The sequence below is a fragment of the Cololabis saira genome, chromosome 21 (genome assembly GCF_033807715.1).
Source record: "Cololabis saira isolate AMF1-May2022 chromosome 21, fColSai1.1, whole genome shotgun sequence".
NCBI classification, from domain to species: Eukaryota; Metazoa; Chordata; class Actinopteri; order Beloniformes; family Belonidae; genus Cololabis; species Cololabis saira.
The window spans coordinates 2,128,292-2,143,553 of NC_084607.1; the positions used below are offsets into that span (position 1 = coordinate 2,128,292).

The 15,262-nt window shown below is 41.7% G+C and overlaps 1 protein-coding gene across 1 annotated transcript; it reads left to right on the forward strand.

Annotated features, from left to right (window-relative positions):
• The first annotated feature begins 3,914 nt into the window (after positions 1-3,914).
• On the forward strand, positions 3,915-14,362 carry LOC133422534 (zinc finger protein ZFP2-like). The gene is made up of 2 exons (XM_061712557.1): positions 3,915-4,610; positions 13,273-14,362. The coding sequence occupies exons 1-2, from the start codon at positions 3,915-3,917 to the stop codon at positions 14,305-14,307; spliced, it is 1,731 nt and encodes a 576-aa protein (XP_061568541.1). The 3' UTR covers positions 14,308-14,362.
• Positions 14,363-15,262: the final 900 nt, after the last annotated feature.

The window sequence follows — 15,262 nt, forward strand, 5'->3', positions numbered from 1 at the left end:
AGGAGACATTCACCTATTCACAAATTATAGGCCCATCTCATTGCTTTCACAGTTCTCAAAAATACTTGAAAAACTTTTTGCTGAACGGTTGGATAGTTTTATAGAAAAGCAACAGTTACTTAGTGAACATCAATATGGCTTTAGAAGCAACAGATCCACCTCAATGGCACTGATGGATGTAGTTGAAGAATTAACCAACTCTATTGACAACAAACAGTATGCAGTTGGAGTTTTTATAGACCTTAAGAAGGCATTTGACACAATCGATCACGACATCTTGTTGCAAAAGTTAGAACGGTGTGGTATTAGAGGGGTGGGGTTCAGCTGGGTCAAAAGCTACATTGAAAACAGACAGCAGTTTGTACAGATGGGTGAGTATAGGTCTTCATGTTTAGATATAACCTGTGGAGTGCCTCAGGGTTCAATATTAGGACCTAAATTATTCATTTTATATATTAATGATATAAGCACAGTCTCAAATATCCTAAAATGCGTTATTTTTGCCGATGATACAAATATATTTTGTTCGGGGGAGAATATACCAAAGCTACTAGAAGATTTGTCAGTTGAGTTGGGGAAGCTGAAATTGTGGTTTGATAAAAAATAAACTATCATTAAATATAAGTAAAACCAAATTTATTTTGTTTGGCAAGAAGTAGGGCTGGGCGATTATACGATCTCGATTTGTGATCGCGATCAAATTAAGTTCGATCACGGTGATCAGCTGTGGGTATACTTTCTCGATCACGTGCAAAACATGCTGCAGCAAAGTGCACGACAACCAATCACAACCCGCTTTCCTGGCACCGCGCTGTCTGCATTAATTGATCATGCGCATGACATGCCGCGGCAAGTTGCATGACCATAGGCAGTAAACTAGTCACATCTGCCTCCCCTGCACCGGTGGGAGCAAGCGTGAGCAGAGAGAATAAAACTACAAGACAACAACCGCAGGTTAGCGTTAGCTTAGCTTCGAGCCGACCGGGACTCACGGTTAGCGGTTATTTATTTATTTATTTCGCCGGACAACTTCTTCCGAGCGTACAGGAGGAGGGTGTGATGGATTCACAAAATGCCCATCGTGATGGATGTATTATGTATTCGAACCGCACTCATTAAAGTTGTGATTCGCTCTGCCACAAATTACTCATCACCGCCGACTTGAGAAACTCCGCGGCGCGCGCGCTCAGCAGAGTGAATGTGTCGGAACGCGGAGGCAACAAGCAGAGCTCACCAGATGATGCCGTAGGCTCTGCGTTGGTGTAACGCGGGACCATAAATCAGCCTTAAATCCCTTTAGGCTAATACTGTGAGAAATAACCTCTCATAATAGCGGTACTACAGTTAATTAATGTAATAAATGCTCCTACTGCTGTTTCTGCTGGCTACTGAGTCTCGTAAGTGGCGAGTGAATTTTAACTTCTTAATTACTAACCAGCGTCAGTCACACACAGTACACAAACTGTGATGTTAGAGAGCCACCTTTTGGTCAATTTAAGCAACAGCATGGCCAGCTGCTTGACAGTGGCTCAACTCATATTAGTTTACTGTTTTTGTTGTTAATAATGTCATTGCAATTTTATCTATGCAATTGTAAAAAAAAAATGGCAAAATAAATGAAAAACTGTGAACAACCGCATTCCGTAGGCTATTCGGTACTCAGTATTCAGCCAAGTCTTTAAATTTTATTCCGCTTCAGTTTCGGCCTCAAATTTTCATTTCGGTGCATCCCTAGTTTTTTCGGTGGGTACCAATGGTAGCATTCTGGATTCTTGTTAAAAAATGCTATTTGCCTTATTTGTTAATAAAAATAAACGAATCTCTGGTTTCTTTCTATTTTATTCCAGAAGGGAGGGGGGATCTTCTGATTTAAAAAATCGTGATTAAAAATCGAGATCATTCAATATGGGAAAAAAAATCGTGATCACTTTTTTTGCCATATCGCCCAGCCCTAGAAAGAAGTTGGTACCCTCAGATATAATGGTTAAAGTAATTATTGATAATGTAAAGCTTGAAAGAGTCTATGATGTTTCTTTTTTAGGAGTAATAATAGACCACAATCTTAACTGGAAGCCCCACATGAAATATATTAGATCAAAGTTGGCTAAAAGTATCGGCATTCTAGGAAAAACTAGACACATATTAAACCTAAAAATAATATACATACTTTATAATTCATTAATTTTACCGTATCTGACGTACTGTGTGGAGATTTGGGGAAATACTTTTAAAACCAATCTTCAACCCATTTATTTAATGCAAAAAAAATCAATAAGAATCGTAAATAATGTAGGATTTTATCATCACACAAATATTTTGTTCTGGAAATTAAACGCACTAAAATTGACTGACTTAGTTGAATTTAAAACGGCACAGATAATATACAAAGCAAAGAATAATTCACTCCTCTGCAACATACAAAAACTGTTTAAGGATAGAGATGGGCAATATGAGTTAAGGGGGGAATATAATCTCAAACAACCAACAGTTAAAACAACCCTTAAAAATAAATAATATTTTCATCAAAACACATACAGATAATGATTTAACAACTAAGTTTACATATCCGTAGTCGGAAAGGAACAGGAGGAAGAACAATCTTGAATGAGACTTGAATATTTTATTGTCTGAAAAATCAAATGTTTTTTTTTTTACTTTAAAATATGCTTTGTTGATGAGAAAATATGTTTCTCTATTTTTCTTATTTTTGTGAGGGGGGATATATTGTTTTTCGGCACTACCTTGTTCTCTATAGCTGATAGAACATGAATTACTTTTATGTGGGATCAATAAAGTTCCCTTTTTTTGCCATCTGAGAAAATTAAATATATTATATTGATGCCTAACTGTTCCCCAAGTATATTAGTGCGTGTGTGATTGAATAAATGAGACGTAAAACGTAAATTTCTTTGTAGAAAGGATCTTTATGAAAATAAGTCAATTTACTTGTATTAATTTCCAGTGCAGTCTTGAACATCCAATATGACTGCGACATTGACTTATCGAGGCAGCAGCTCGATGGGGCATCTACGTATAAATGTCTTTTTTTTTATTTATTTTTTATTTTTTTGGGCTCTAGTGGCCCTTTATTCAAGTTGCAGATAGAAAGGGGGTAGAGAGAAAGATCGGGGATGACATGCAGAAAAGGTGCGCAGGCCAGGATTCGAACCTGCGACCGCTGCAGGAGGACTGTAGCCTCAGTATATGAGCCGCTGCTTAACCCACTGCGCCACCGAGCGGCCCGCATCTATGTATATATGTCTATGCAAATAGCAAACTGGTCATAAATCATGTAATATGGGAGCATATCAGAAAGGCATGAGATTATACACAGGGCTGCACATAATTATTTTGGTCTGGTGCTCAGAGGAGCCCCTGGATATGTGACTTGGGGCTCCAAAAACGCAGTGACCCGTCTCGCCGGATCGATAAAAGAGGGATGCAGGAAAAAGTTATAGGCAAACCGATATTTATTCACTTATAAAGATGAATTAACAAATTAGTCTGCGTGTTAGTCTGTAGAGTCAGTTTAAGTAAGTTACAGTTTTTATCGGCCAGATTGGGATGCTCACGGCATATTTTGCACCTAAGGTTGCCACATTTCAGAAATAGAAATAAAGAACGCCCCGATTTCAGCAGCGCAGGAGCCAAAAAAAACCCCAAAACTTCTAAACTGCATAAAAATGTGTTTATTTTATATGAAAAAACGTATTCTTTAATAGCATTGAACTTGGGGGGGGCTTCCGGGGCAGCGCCATGTGAGGACACGTTTTGGCTGGGCTCCCTGTCGGATCTGTGTAATATGTAACTAAATAAACCAATCTGTCCGCAAAGTGACCCAAAGTGCTTGGGAACAGTAATAGGGTTAATTAGAACAGTTTCATAAGTTTTTACTGTCGTTATAAGAGAGGACAATGAGCAAGAAGAACAAGGCTAGCCCTGATGTTGCTAAGGAGCATGCTAACGCTACACCGGTTGCCGGACAAGAGGCTATCCTCCAGGCTATTGCAGACCTGAGGAAGGAACTTCTCGACAAAGCCGAAGCCCAGTCGGTGGAGATTAAGACCCAGGTTGACCACCTCAGGGCAGAAATTAAGCAGGCTAATGATAATGCTAACGCCAGGATCGAGGCTCTGCACACACAGTTTGTGGAAATGGAGGCTGCGGTCAGCGATCAGTCAGATAGGGTCACGGCGCTGGAATGTGATCTTAAGGCGGTCTTGGAGGAACTGGCTACCCATAAAGCCCGACTGGAGGACGGGGAGGCTCGGTCCCGTCGCTTTAACCTACGTGTCTCAGGAATCCGGGAAAGGAGGGAGGATGGAAAGCGCCCAACCGACTTTGTTTCTCAGTGCCTGAAAGATGCCTATGGCCTCTCCAAGCTACCCACCCTGGACATTGCGCACCGTACTTTACGCACGAAGCCGAGTGAAGATAATGGTGACCCACCGAGAGCGTTCGTCATCAGATGCCACTACTACCAGGAGAGGGAGGAAATTCTGAAGAAAGCTAGACAGGCTAAGCGAGTGACTACCGCGGACGGCGATGTTCTCCACGTCCATCAAGATTTTACGCATGCCGTGGCTCAACAGCGTTCCAGATTCAACAAGGTGCGAGGCTTGATCAGGGAATGCAACGGAGTCCGGTATGGGTTATGGTACCCCGCCGTATTAAAAATAACAACACCGGATGGCAAATGTGCGAGTTTCAAGGATCCTGCAAAGGCTGAAGACTACATAAAGAAAAATTTACATCCAAAGGAATAGCGGCGGCGGGACATGAGTACATATGGATACCTGGCTGCTTAGATACAAAGTCCTTTCTTCACGAGGTGCCCAGCGGATAATGATTGGATTGGACTCAGCGATCGGTCTGTGAGGATTTCAGTTTTATGGTTACTTTTCACTTCTTCTGGAACTAAAGGTGTGTATCGGTATGTTTACTCTTTCTCTTTTAACTGACTGAACGCCACTGCATCGACAGTAGGAGTTTTGGGATTCACACCATTTTATTATTTGTGTTCTTATACTAGTGGCATATCTGCCAATTTTTTCGGACTGATCTGCTGGGTCCTGTATTTTTGTTTACTGTTATTCTGGTCTGGGTTTAAGAATGCTGTCTATATATTCCACGGGTATTACGTAGTGCATTGACGGCCAGGGGGGAGGGGGGGGGGGGCGTTTTATTTATGTGTATTTGTTTTCGGTAATTTAAGGAATAATCTAAGCGTTCTCTCATTTCCTGCCTCTTGAATTGTCGTATTTCTATTTTTACTATATGTTTCTTGCCTCATTCAGTGGCTTTACTTTTCTTAATATATGGTGTAGCGCTCTTTGGAGATTGGCTAATATATTAGTGAGACGCGGAGAGTGTCGCGTCTGTACTGTTCGGGCATGGATAGCAGTTATTGCTCTCGTTATTTTCTTCTACATGCTGTTTTATTTTGAAGGCAGTTTCCCTATTCCTTCTACGTCCGGGGTTAAAACCGACGAGTCAATCTTCAAGAGGGTGTTTATGTCAGAGACTATGTCATAGGGCTTTGGTGCCCTCTACTGGTTTACTGGTTTCATTTTCCATCATGCGTGTGTGCAAGTGGTTGGGCCGCTTGTGTGTGTGTGTGCGTGACTACGTGTGCGTGCGTGCGTGCAGTTTATATAACTCGCAATTACTGTGTTGGGATGTGTATATATGTTTGCTTAAATATATTGTCATTATTATTTCATTTCATTATTGTTATTATTTACTACTTATTTTGATCATTTCTGTAATGTTATACTAAGGCAGAGGGACATTTTATGTCCTAATTTTAGCAGGTGCATGTCTATCATTCACAATTGCTGTAGTCCTGTGTGTGTGTGTGTGTGTGTGTGTGTGTGTGTGTGTGTGTGTGTGTGCGTATAATTACATTTTTTTTTTCTCTTCTGTATTTTATTTATAATATCATATAATTTTTGATGCAGAATGTCATCGAGACCAAGCCAAATGGGGGGGACATGTTTATATCTACGGGCAGCCTGTGGGCAACACTCTATGCTGAGTCATGTTTTCTATGTATTGTGAGTGGGGTCGGTTGCGTTCATCTTGAGTGGACGCGGCCGGCCTCACAAGTCTAACCTGTTGTCACAGTATGTGGTGGGCATGGGGATACTGACCTGTCTAGAAGACTATGGCTTACCTCTCGTCTCGAATGGGTTATCAAGGGTGCCCTCTGGTCAGAGATCCTGACACAGGCTTGGAGTGCCACTCTAACAGACTATCTGTTTCATCTTTTAATGTTTATGTGGCCAAGCGAGTGGGCTTGGGCATGAATATGTGTACATTACAGGACTCACATTCGCTGGTGTGTGTGTGTGTGTGTGTGTGTGTGTGTATGTGTGTGTGTGTGCATGTGCGTGCCTGAGTATACCCAGATATAATTGTATTCCACTATACGCACTCATGCTGATGGTTATTTTATGTTCTAACTCCAAGAGTATATTTACCTGTTCTCTAGATTAGAAAAAGATTGATTATGGTCAGGCTGGTTGATATATATATATTTTCTGTTCTAGTTTTGCGCAGCTCCGATAGGGCTCAGCCCCACAGGGTAAGCTTTGAGTTTGTTTTCGTCAGAAGGAAACAGAGGAGCGGGGTTTTTTGCAGTCCCTCATTGGGGGAGGGGCCGGCAGAGGGGTTTTTGGATGTTTTGTGTTATATGTCTGTTCTCATGTCTTCTTTTATGTTTTATATTTGTATCCATAAGGTTGCGTTGTTATTGCAGAGAGTTATGGCCAACTAACTGGTTTTCTGCCTGTGCGGCTCCTGACCAAGGTATATTGGTATCCTTATTAGCTTTATTGCCCGAACATGGCAGTTCCTAATCTTAATACATCTGGAGGGGCCGCTACAAAATTTACAACTTGGAATACTAAAGGTGTTAACCACCCAGTGAAACGCAGCAAAGTGTTTGCTCGCTTATCTCAATTGAAAACTGATGTAGCCTTCCTGACTGAAACACATTTGCTTAATAAGAACCATAATATGCTGAAGAGGGGGGGCTTTTCCCAAGTATTCCACTCCAAGTTTGACGCCAAGTTCCGGGGTACGGCGATCCTTATTCACAGAGATGTGCAGTTTATAGAATCAAAGGTAATATCGGGCAGTGATGGCCGCTACATTATTGTACAGGGACACCTGTTTAATGTACCAGTAATACTGGCATGTGTGTATGCCCCCAATTGGGACAACGCCAAATTCTTCAGCGACCTGTTTTCCTTGCTTCCAGACATAATTTGATACTGGGGGGAGATTTGAATACGGTGTTGAGCCCCTTATTGGATAGATCCAGTGCGACCCCTGGTGCAATGAGCAAATCGGCGGAGACGATTAATGCTTTCCTTCAGACATATGGAGTGATTGATGTGTGGAGGTATAAACATCCAGGGTCTAGACAATATAGCTTCTTCTCCGCAGCTCATCAGTCCTACGGCAGGATCGATTATCTTCTGTTGGATAAGAGGCTTCTCCCTTTTCTAAAGTCAAGTGAATGTGAGAGCATTGTTATTTCAGACCATGGTCCAGTCACTATGACGCTGGGCTTTCCAAATAACATACGCCCGCAACGAGTATGGCGACTAAATTCACGTCTATTATCAAATGAAGAGTTTGTTGACTTTATCAACTCTCAAATTGACTTTTTTACAGAAACAAACAAACATCCAGACATAAGCCACTCTATTTTTTGGGAATCGATGAAAGCATATCTACGGGGTCAGATAATCGCCTTTAATTCTGGTTTGAACAAGAGACGGGCAGCACGTCTTCACGAACTGACATCCCTGTTAAAGGACCTTGATAATAGGCATTCAACCTCACCATCCACAGACTTATATAAGGAGAGAGTTACACTACAAACGGAGTTTGATATTTTATCTTCTGGGGCAGTGGAGGAGCTTCACCTTAGATCCCGCCAGGAGTTTTACGAACATGGCGAACGAGCCAGTAAATTGCTGTGTCACCAGTTGAGACAGTCTACAGAGGCTGGACTTATTGCCGAGATTGACACTTCAGAGGGAATAACTACAGACCAAAAATCCATAAACAATCAATTCAAAAAGTTCTATGAGGACCTCTACAGCTCTGAGGGGTGTGAGGACGCAGAAATGTCTCAGTTTTTCGATAATTTAGAGTTACAGACCCTAAGCGACCAGGATAAGTCTGACCTTGATCGGCCTTTGACGGTGGCTGAAATTGATCGCGCCATCAAAAAAATGAAGGGAGGTAAGGCTCCCGGGCCAGACGGCTTCCCGGCTGAGTTTTATAAAACATTTGCTTCCAAACTTATTCCTATTCTGAAATGTGTATATGTAGAGGCATTGGAACGAGAGTCACTCCCGCCCACAATGACCCAGGCCACAATTTCAGTGCTCCTTAAAAAAGGAAAAGATCCTCTGAGGTGTGAATCGTACCGCCCTGTCAGTTTACTCGGCTGCGACTATAAGATTTTAACCAGGGCTCTGGCTAGCAGGCTTGAGTCAGTTATCCATACTGTGGTACATCCGGACCAAACGGGTTTTATTTTAGAGCGCCAGCTCTTTGGTAATGTGCGTAGGTTGTTCAATATTATCTACTCTCCTGATGCCCCGCCCACAGCGGAGGTTTTATTGTCGCTCGATGCCCACAAGGCTTTTGATAGAATTGAATACAAATTTCTTTTCACGGCCCTGGAGAGGTTCGGGTTTGGCCCCATTTTTCTATCATGGATCAGAGTCTTGTACGCTTCACCACAGGCCTCGGTTTGCACTAATAAGTTGATTTCCAACTACTTTCAGATAGGTAGAGGCACCAGACAAGGTTGTGGACTGAGCCCCCTGTTGTTCGACCTCGCCATTGAGCCATTGGCAGTTGCCCTGAGGGCTGATGAGGATCTCGCTGGTATTACTAGGGGCGGCCAAGTACATAAATTATCACTCTATGCAGATGACCTGATTTTGTATCTGTCTGACCCTTTTGTTTCCATCCCAAAGGCGTTAGATATTATCTCCAAATTTGGCAGATTCTCAGGCTACAAAATTAACCTCCCAAAGAGCTTATTGTTTCCTGCCAATGAGCTGGCTCAGAAGTTGTCACTCGGGTCATTTCCACTAAAGGTAGTCTCTGACTCTTTCACATACCTTGGGGTGAATGTGACTCGGAAATATGGAGACCTGTTTAAATCGAACTTTAAGCCAGCCCTGCAAAAGGCTAAACAGGACCTGGCGCGTTGGTCGACGTTACCCCTGTCGTTGGCCGGCAGGGTTAACTCAGTCAAGATGACAATTATGCCTAGGTTCCTATTTTTATTTCAAACTGTGCCCGTTTTCATACCAAAATCCTTTTTCAAAGAGCTAGACAAATACATCTCAACCTTTATTTGGAATAAGACCACACCGCGTATTAGAAGGTCATTCTTAGAGAGACGGAAGGAGGATGGGGGTTTAGCACTACCAAATTTTCTACAATACTACTGGGCGGCAAACATTCATAAACTGACATATTGGATGGCTGCATCATATGGGGGTGGGAGGATGGTATGGGTTGACATGGAACAACACTCCGCTCATCCTGTGTTGTTGTCTTCTCTGATCTGTGCTCCACTTCCACTCAGTAAAAAACGCCGCACGAATAACCCTTTAGTGAGTGGCTCACTCCGTATCTGGGCGCAGTTTAGGACGCACTTCAGATATAGGGAAGCTCTATCTTGTCTCCCGTTAATATCTAATGCCCTTTTCCCACCTTCACTTATGGACACGGCGTTCCAATTATGGGCTAGGAAGGGGTTAAAGCGGGTGAGGGATATGTTTAAAGATGGGTCATTTATGTCCTTTGATCAACTGATAGAGGAATATGACATTCCTCGCTCACATTTTTTCAGGTACTTACAAGCACGGGATTTTGTTAAGAAATATGTTGCTACATTTCCCCTACTCCATGCTGATGGTTGGCTTGATGAGTGGTTGGAGCTAGACCCGCATCAAAAAGGGCTGGTGAGCATGCTTTATAGTGAGATTCAGGAGATGGCATCCCCATCTCTGGATCGTATCAGGGAGTCGTGGAGTGAGGATATGGGGATTGAGATTCCGGACGATTCTTGGCAATTGGCAATTAAACGAATTCATTCATCCTCTGTTTGTATCAGGCACGGGCTGCTTCAATTCAAAGTGCTCCATAGACTACATTTCTCCAAAAGTAGATTGGCCGAAATTTACCCAGATGTGGATCCAAATTGTTACAGATGCCACCAGGCTCCAGCCACTCTCAACCATATGTTCTGGTCATGTCCATCATTATCACAATTCTGGTGTTCCGTTTTTGAGACCTTCTCCTACATCTGTGGCAGGGAGATCAGCCCTTGCCCCTTTGTTGCTGTGTTTGGAGTGGTCCCTGGTGAAATAACAGTATCTGTCCCCCAATCTGATGCTATAGCTTTCTCCTCCCTGTTGGCCCGACGCCTAATTCTGTTCAACTGGAAATCAGCGGTTCCCCCGTCACATCGAAGATGGGTCGGTGACGTAATGGCTCACCTAAAATTGGAGAGGATCAAATATTCCACCAGGGGCTCAATCCAGAAGTTTTATAAAGTTTGGCAGCCGTTTCTGGATTATTTCAGTTACAAATTCCAGGCTGAAGGGGCTCAAGTGTGAGTTACCATTCTCGTAAATTCAACCAATTCGGTATGACAAATGTAGATCTGCTTAAGCGCAACGCAACATGAAAATATTATTTTTATTTTTATTTTATTTTTATTGTCTGTCTGTCGTCTAGTACCTTTTATTTTATTTTTATTTTTAATGGATTTCAAGGGTTTTACTGTATTGTCCATTTGTAGTCTTGTTTGTATATATGTTTTTGCTTTATTGAAAAAACTAATAAAAACAATTTAATAATAATAGCATTGAACTTGCATGACTGTACAGACAGCCAACCATATAGCAGCTGAAATAGCCGCCTATGCTCTGTATGTCCACATCAGCCAAGGTGTAGAATATTGCTTCAGCTGAAGAATATGGTGTAAAAGTTAACTTATTTCAATAATTCAACTAGAATATGGTGTAAAAGTTAATTTATTTCAATAATTCAACTAGAATATGGTGTAAAAGTTAATCTATTTCAATAATTCAACTTAAAAGGTGAAAGTAATATATTACCTAGTCTTATTACTGTACATGCAAAGCAAGATATGTTGAACCTTTGTTATAATTTTGATGATGGAATTGTTTATTGATTTCATAAAATATTCTCTAATTTATTTTTTATTTGGGGTTTTCATAAACTGTGAGCCATAATCAGAGAGCAGCGTCTTGCTGGTGCAGGAAACTGCTGCACGTAGTGACGGACACTGGCTGATTTATGGTTCCGGGTTGCACCAACGCAGAGCTTACGGGGTAGGATACGCGGGAACGGGAACGTACGGTACGCGTCGCCGCGTAACATCTTGCAGCCACTTCTTGGCGAACACACGTTTTCTGTTTGATTCGGGTAGTGGTTCAGTTTGGCGTCTCTTTGTAGTTGGTGGTGGTGGAACGCCAAAATAATTATTTAATGGCGCTTGCTTCTTGGACATTTTGACGAGACGTGTCAGGGTTTGTTCAGTAAAGCTGATCCTTATCTCTCTTCCTGCCCAACCCCCCGCCGCCACGATCATGGATGGGGAGTAAGGACGCGCTGTGATTGGCCAGTACCAACTTTGAGTGGCAGTTCTGGGGAAAAGCTCTCGCAATAGATTTTGTATTAGTATTCTGGTCTGGCCACAACCAATAATATGAACCCCAGCTGTTGGTACGCAAAAGCGCTTCGCAGCACAAGATTGACAGCGCACTGTGGATTTTGACGGCGCATGCGCTCTGGCGGCCCACTTATGTGCAGCCCTGATTATACAACTTAAAATAACTATAGATAATATGATTGATTGAGCGCAAAACTTAACACAAACACGTGACCCTCCTAAGAGACTTTTAAACTTGTCTACATCTGAATATATAATATATATAATGATGAATGTGGTGGTGCACACGGACGCAGCAGTCTGGAGGTTTACATTTATCCTTCAATTAAACAAGGCTGAATTCGAGGCAGAGAAAATTCCTCCATCTTTTTTTGTAATGGAGTTAGTGGAGGAATAGTTGCAGCCAGTGTCGTAGTCACATTTGTTTTAGTGGGGATACTGTCCTTACTCATACTCACCGTCCAACAGCTCATAGCAGCATCACCACCATGTGTCTGGTGCTGCCTCCTGACATGTTGATAACATAACCAGTCCTAAGAATGCTCTCAACATGTAGACTGGAGGCAGGGCATTAGTGAATGGGATTCAAATTCAAAAGTATTTTTATTCATGTAATGAGAGAACTTCTGAATAAACATTTCCATTTGGAGATGAATAACTTTATTCTTATGTGACTGTATTGAATGCAACACAATACTTTTAACGGTCAAGGAATGAACAATAATAATAATTTAGGCTCATCAGTAGTAGTAACAATGAACATATAATTTTTAATGAACATGAAACACCTTAAATTGGCTTCAAATCAGATAAAAGCAAATAAACTTCACCTCAATAAATAAGTTAGTCCACAAGCCCTGAACAAAGGATGCGACACTTAAGACAGCCCAGTTTTCAGGCCGTGTCCTAGTAGTGCTGCAGTGGTTCCCAAACTTTTTTGCCAGGTCTTTTGTACATAACAGAATTTTCGAGCCCCGACACACACACACACACACACACACACACACACACACACACACACACACACATATATATATATTGAACATGTGTGCTAAAAAATTGTCCATCTCTGTAAAAATAGATTTTCAACCTGACCAGCTCACAGAGATTGAAACATCAACAATACAAACAACGGCCAAAATCTGAACATTTGCTCTACAAAAATTACACCATTAATCCCCACATCTTTTCAGTGTAATTTCTATAAGCAATTTGTGATTTTGTTCTGAGGGTGAGTAGCTTTACCCCATTCACACTTTTGTTTTGACATATTGAGATGTTTTATGTGAATATTTCTGGCTGTCAAGAGCCATTGATAACAGAACATGCTTAACATAGCACTCAGACATAAAACTCTTCATTGTTTCACTGCGATCATGACAGAAAGCACTTGATTTGAACTGAAAAAGGATTTCTCAGGTCAACCAACAACAGAATCTAAGTCTTTTTCTCTTTCCTTACAGAAACATAAAGCCAAAGAGAGAAAAAATAGGAGGGATAAAGTCCTCACCACTTCACCAGGTCTGAAGGTCCGAAAGAGGATTCATACCGAAGAGAAGCCGTACACCTGTGATCAGTGTGGGACAGCTTTTACCCGACAAGGTCATCTAAGGCGTCATCAGCGTATTCACACTGGAGAAAAGCCGTACAAATGTGATCAGTGTGGAAAAGCTTTTACCACATCAACTATTTTAAGGCGTCATCAGCGTATTCACACTGGGGATAAGCCTTACAGATGTGATCAGTGTGGGGCAGCTTTTACCCAACAAGGTCATCTAAGGAGTCATCAGCGTATTCACACTGGGGATAAGCCTTACAGATGTGATCAGTGTGGGGCAGCTTTTACCATGTCAGGTAGTCTAAAGTGTCATCAGCGTATTCACACTGGAGAAAAGCCGTACAAATGTGATCAGTGTGAGGCTGCTTTTACCCGACAAGATAGTCTAAGTAGTCATCAGCGTATTCACACTGGGGATAAGCCTTACAGATGTGATCAGTGTGGTGCAGCTTTTACCCGACAAGATAGTCTAAGTAGTCATCAGCGTATTCACACTGGAGAGAAGCCTTACAAATGTGATCAGTGTGGGGCAGCTTTTACCGAACAAGGTCATCTAAGGCGTCATCAGTGTATTCACACTGGATTTAAGCCTTACAGATGTGATCAGTGTGGGGCAGCCTTTACCCGACACGATAGTCTAAGTAGTCATCAGCGTATTCACACTGGAGAGAAGCCTTACAAATGTGATCAGTGTGGGGCAGCTTTTACCGAACAAGGTAATCTAAGGTGTCATCAGCGTATTCACACTGGAGAGAGGCCTTACAAATGTGATCAGTGTGGGGCAGCTTTTATCAGACAAGGTGATCTAAGGAGTCATCAGCGTATTCACGCTGGGGATAAGCCTTACAGATGTGATCAGTGTGGGGCAGCTTTTACTGAACAAGGTCATCTAAGGTGTCATCAGCGTATTCACACTGGAGAGAAGCCTTACAAATGTGATCAGTGTGGGGCAGCTTTTACCAGACAAGGTAGTCTAAGGCGTCATCAGCGTATTCACACTGGATGAAAAAATTGTCTGTGATCAGTGTGGGGAAGCTTTTACTTGAAGAGCTCTGTTAAAGGTACCAATTTAAACATGCTATGTTGTCCTGAGAAAAAAAAGAAATCTGGAGTTTTGTTTTCAGTTTCAACTGTAAAATGTGTTTAAATTAGATTTTTCACCAGTTTATGTTCCATTGTTACATCATGTAGCAACTCATAATGTAATAACGGCTCATAATGTTATAACTTAAATGTTATAAAAGTTCATAATTTAATAATCAGCTCATAATGTAATAAAATCATGAGCGCATAACGTAATAACGGCTTTGCGCATAATGTAATAATGTAATAACTTATTACATTATGAGCCTTACTGGGGCTGCTCATAAAGTAATAACAGCTAATAATGTAATAATGGCTCATTATCATAACAGCTGCATTATCATAACTTTTACCTCTTAAATGTGCAAATAAAGCAAACAATATGGGTTTCAGCGCATTAGTAAAATAAGTGAAATTAGTGAAACCAAGTATTACTTAATAGTAATTGCATTCTCACATTTTATTTTGTAAGTCCTGCACCACCACCTCATGACTCACTGCTAACACACAGACACATAGGAGCACCTCTCACTCACCCCCACCCACCACATACACCAACACCACACACACCTGTACAGCACCACCACCACCCCTGACACCAGAATCTCTGGACACCCACATTATCAAAACACTCATCTCAAGCAGAAAAACAAAGCACAGGAATTTTTTTAGATCGAGCTATGTTTTTAATGTTCCATTAAAGCACCATGATGAGCGCGCGTTCGGCACAGACATCAAGATGGCTGTGCTGAACGTGCGCTCTCTTTTAAACAAATCCTTTATTATAAATGACCTGATTTTAGACAGGAAACTGGACTGTATTCTCCTTACAGAGACATGGCTTGGCACAGATGCACCTGTTGTTCTCACTGAGGCCT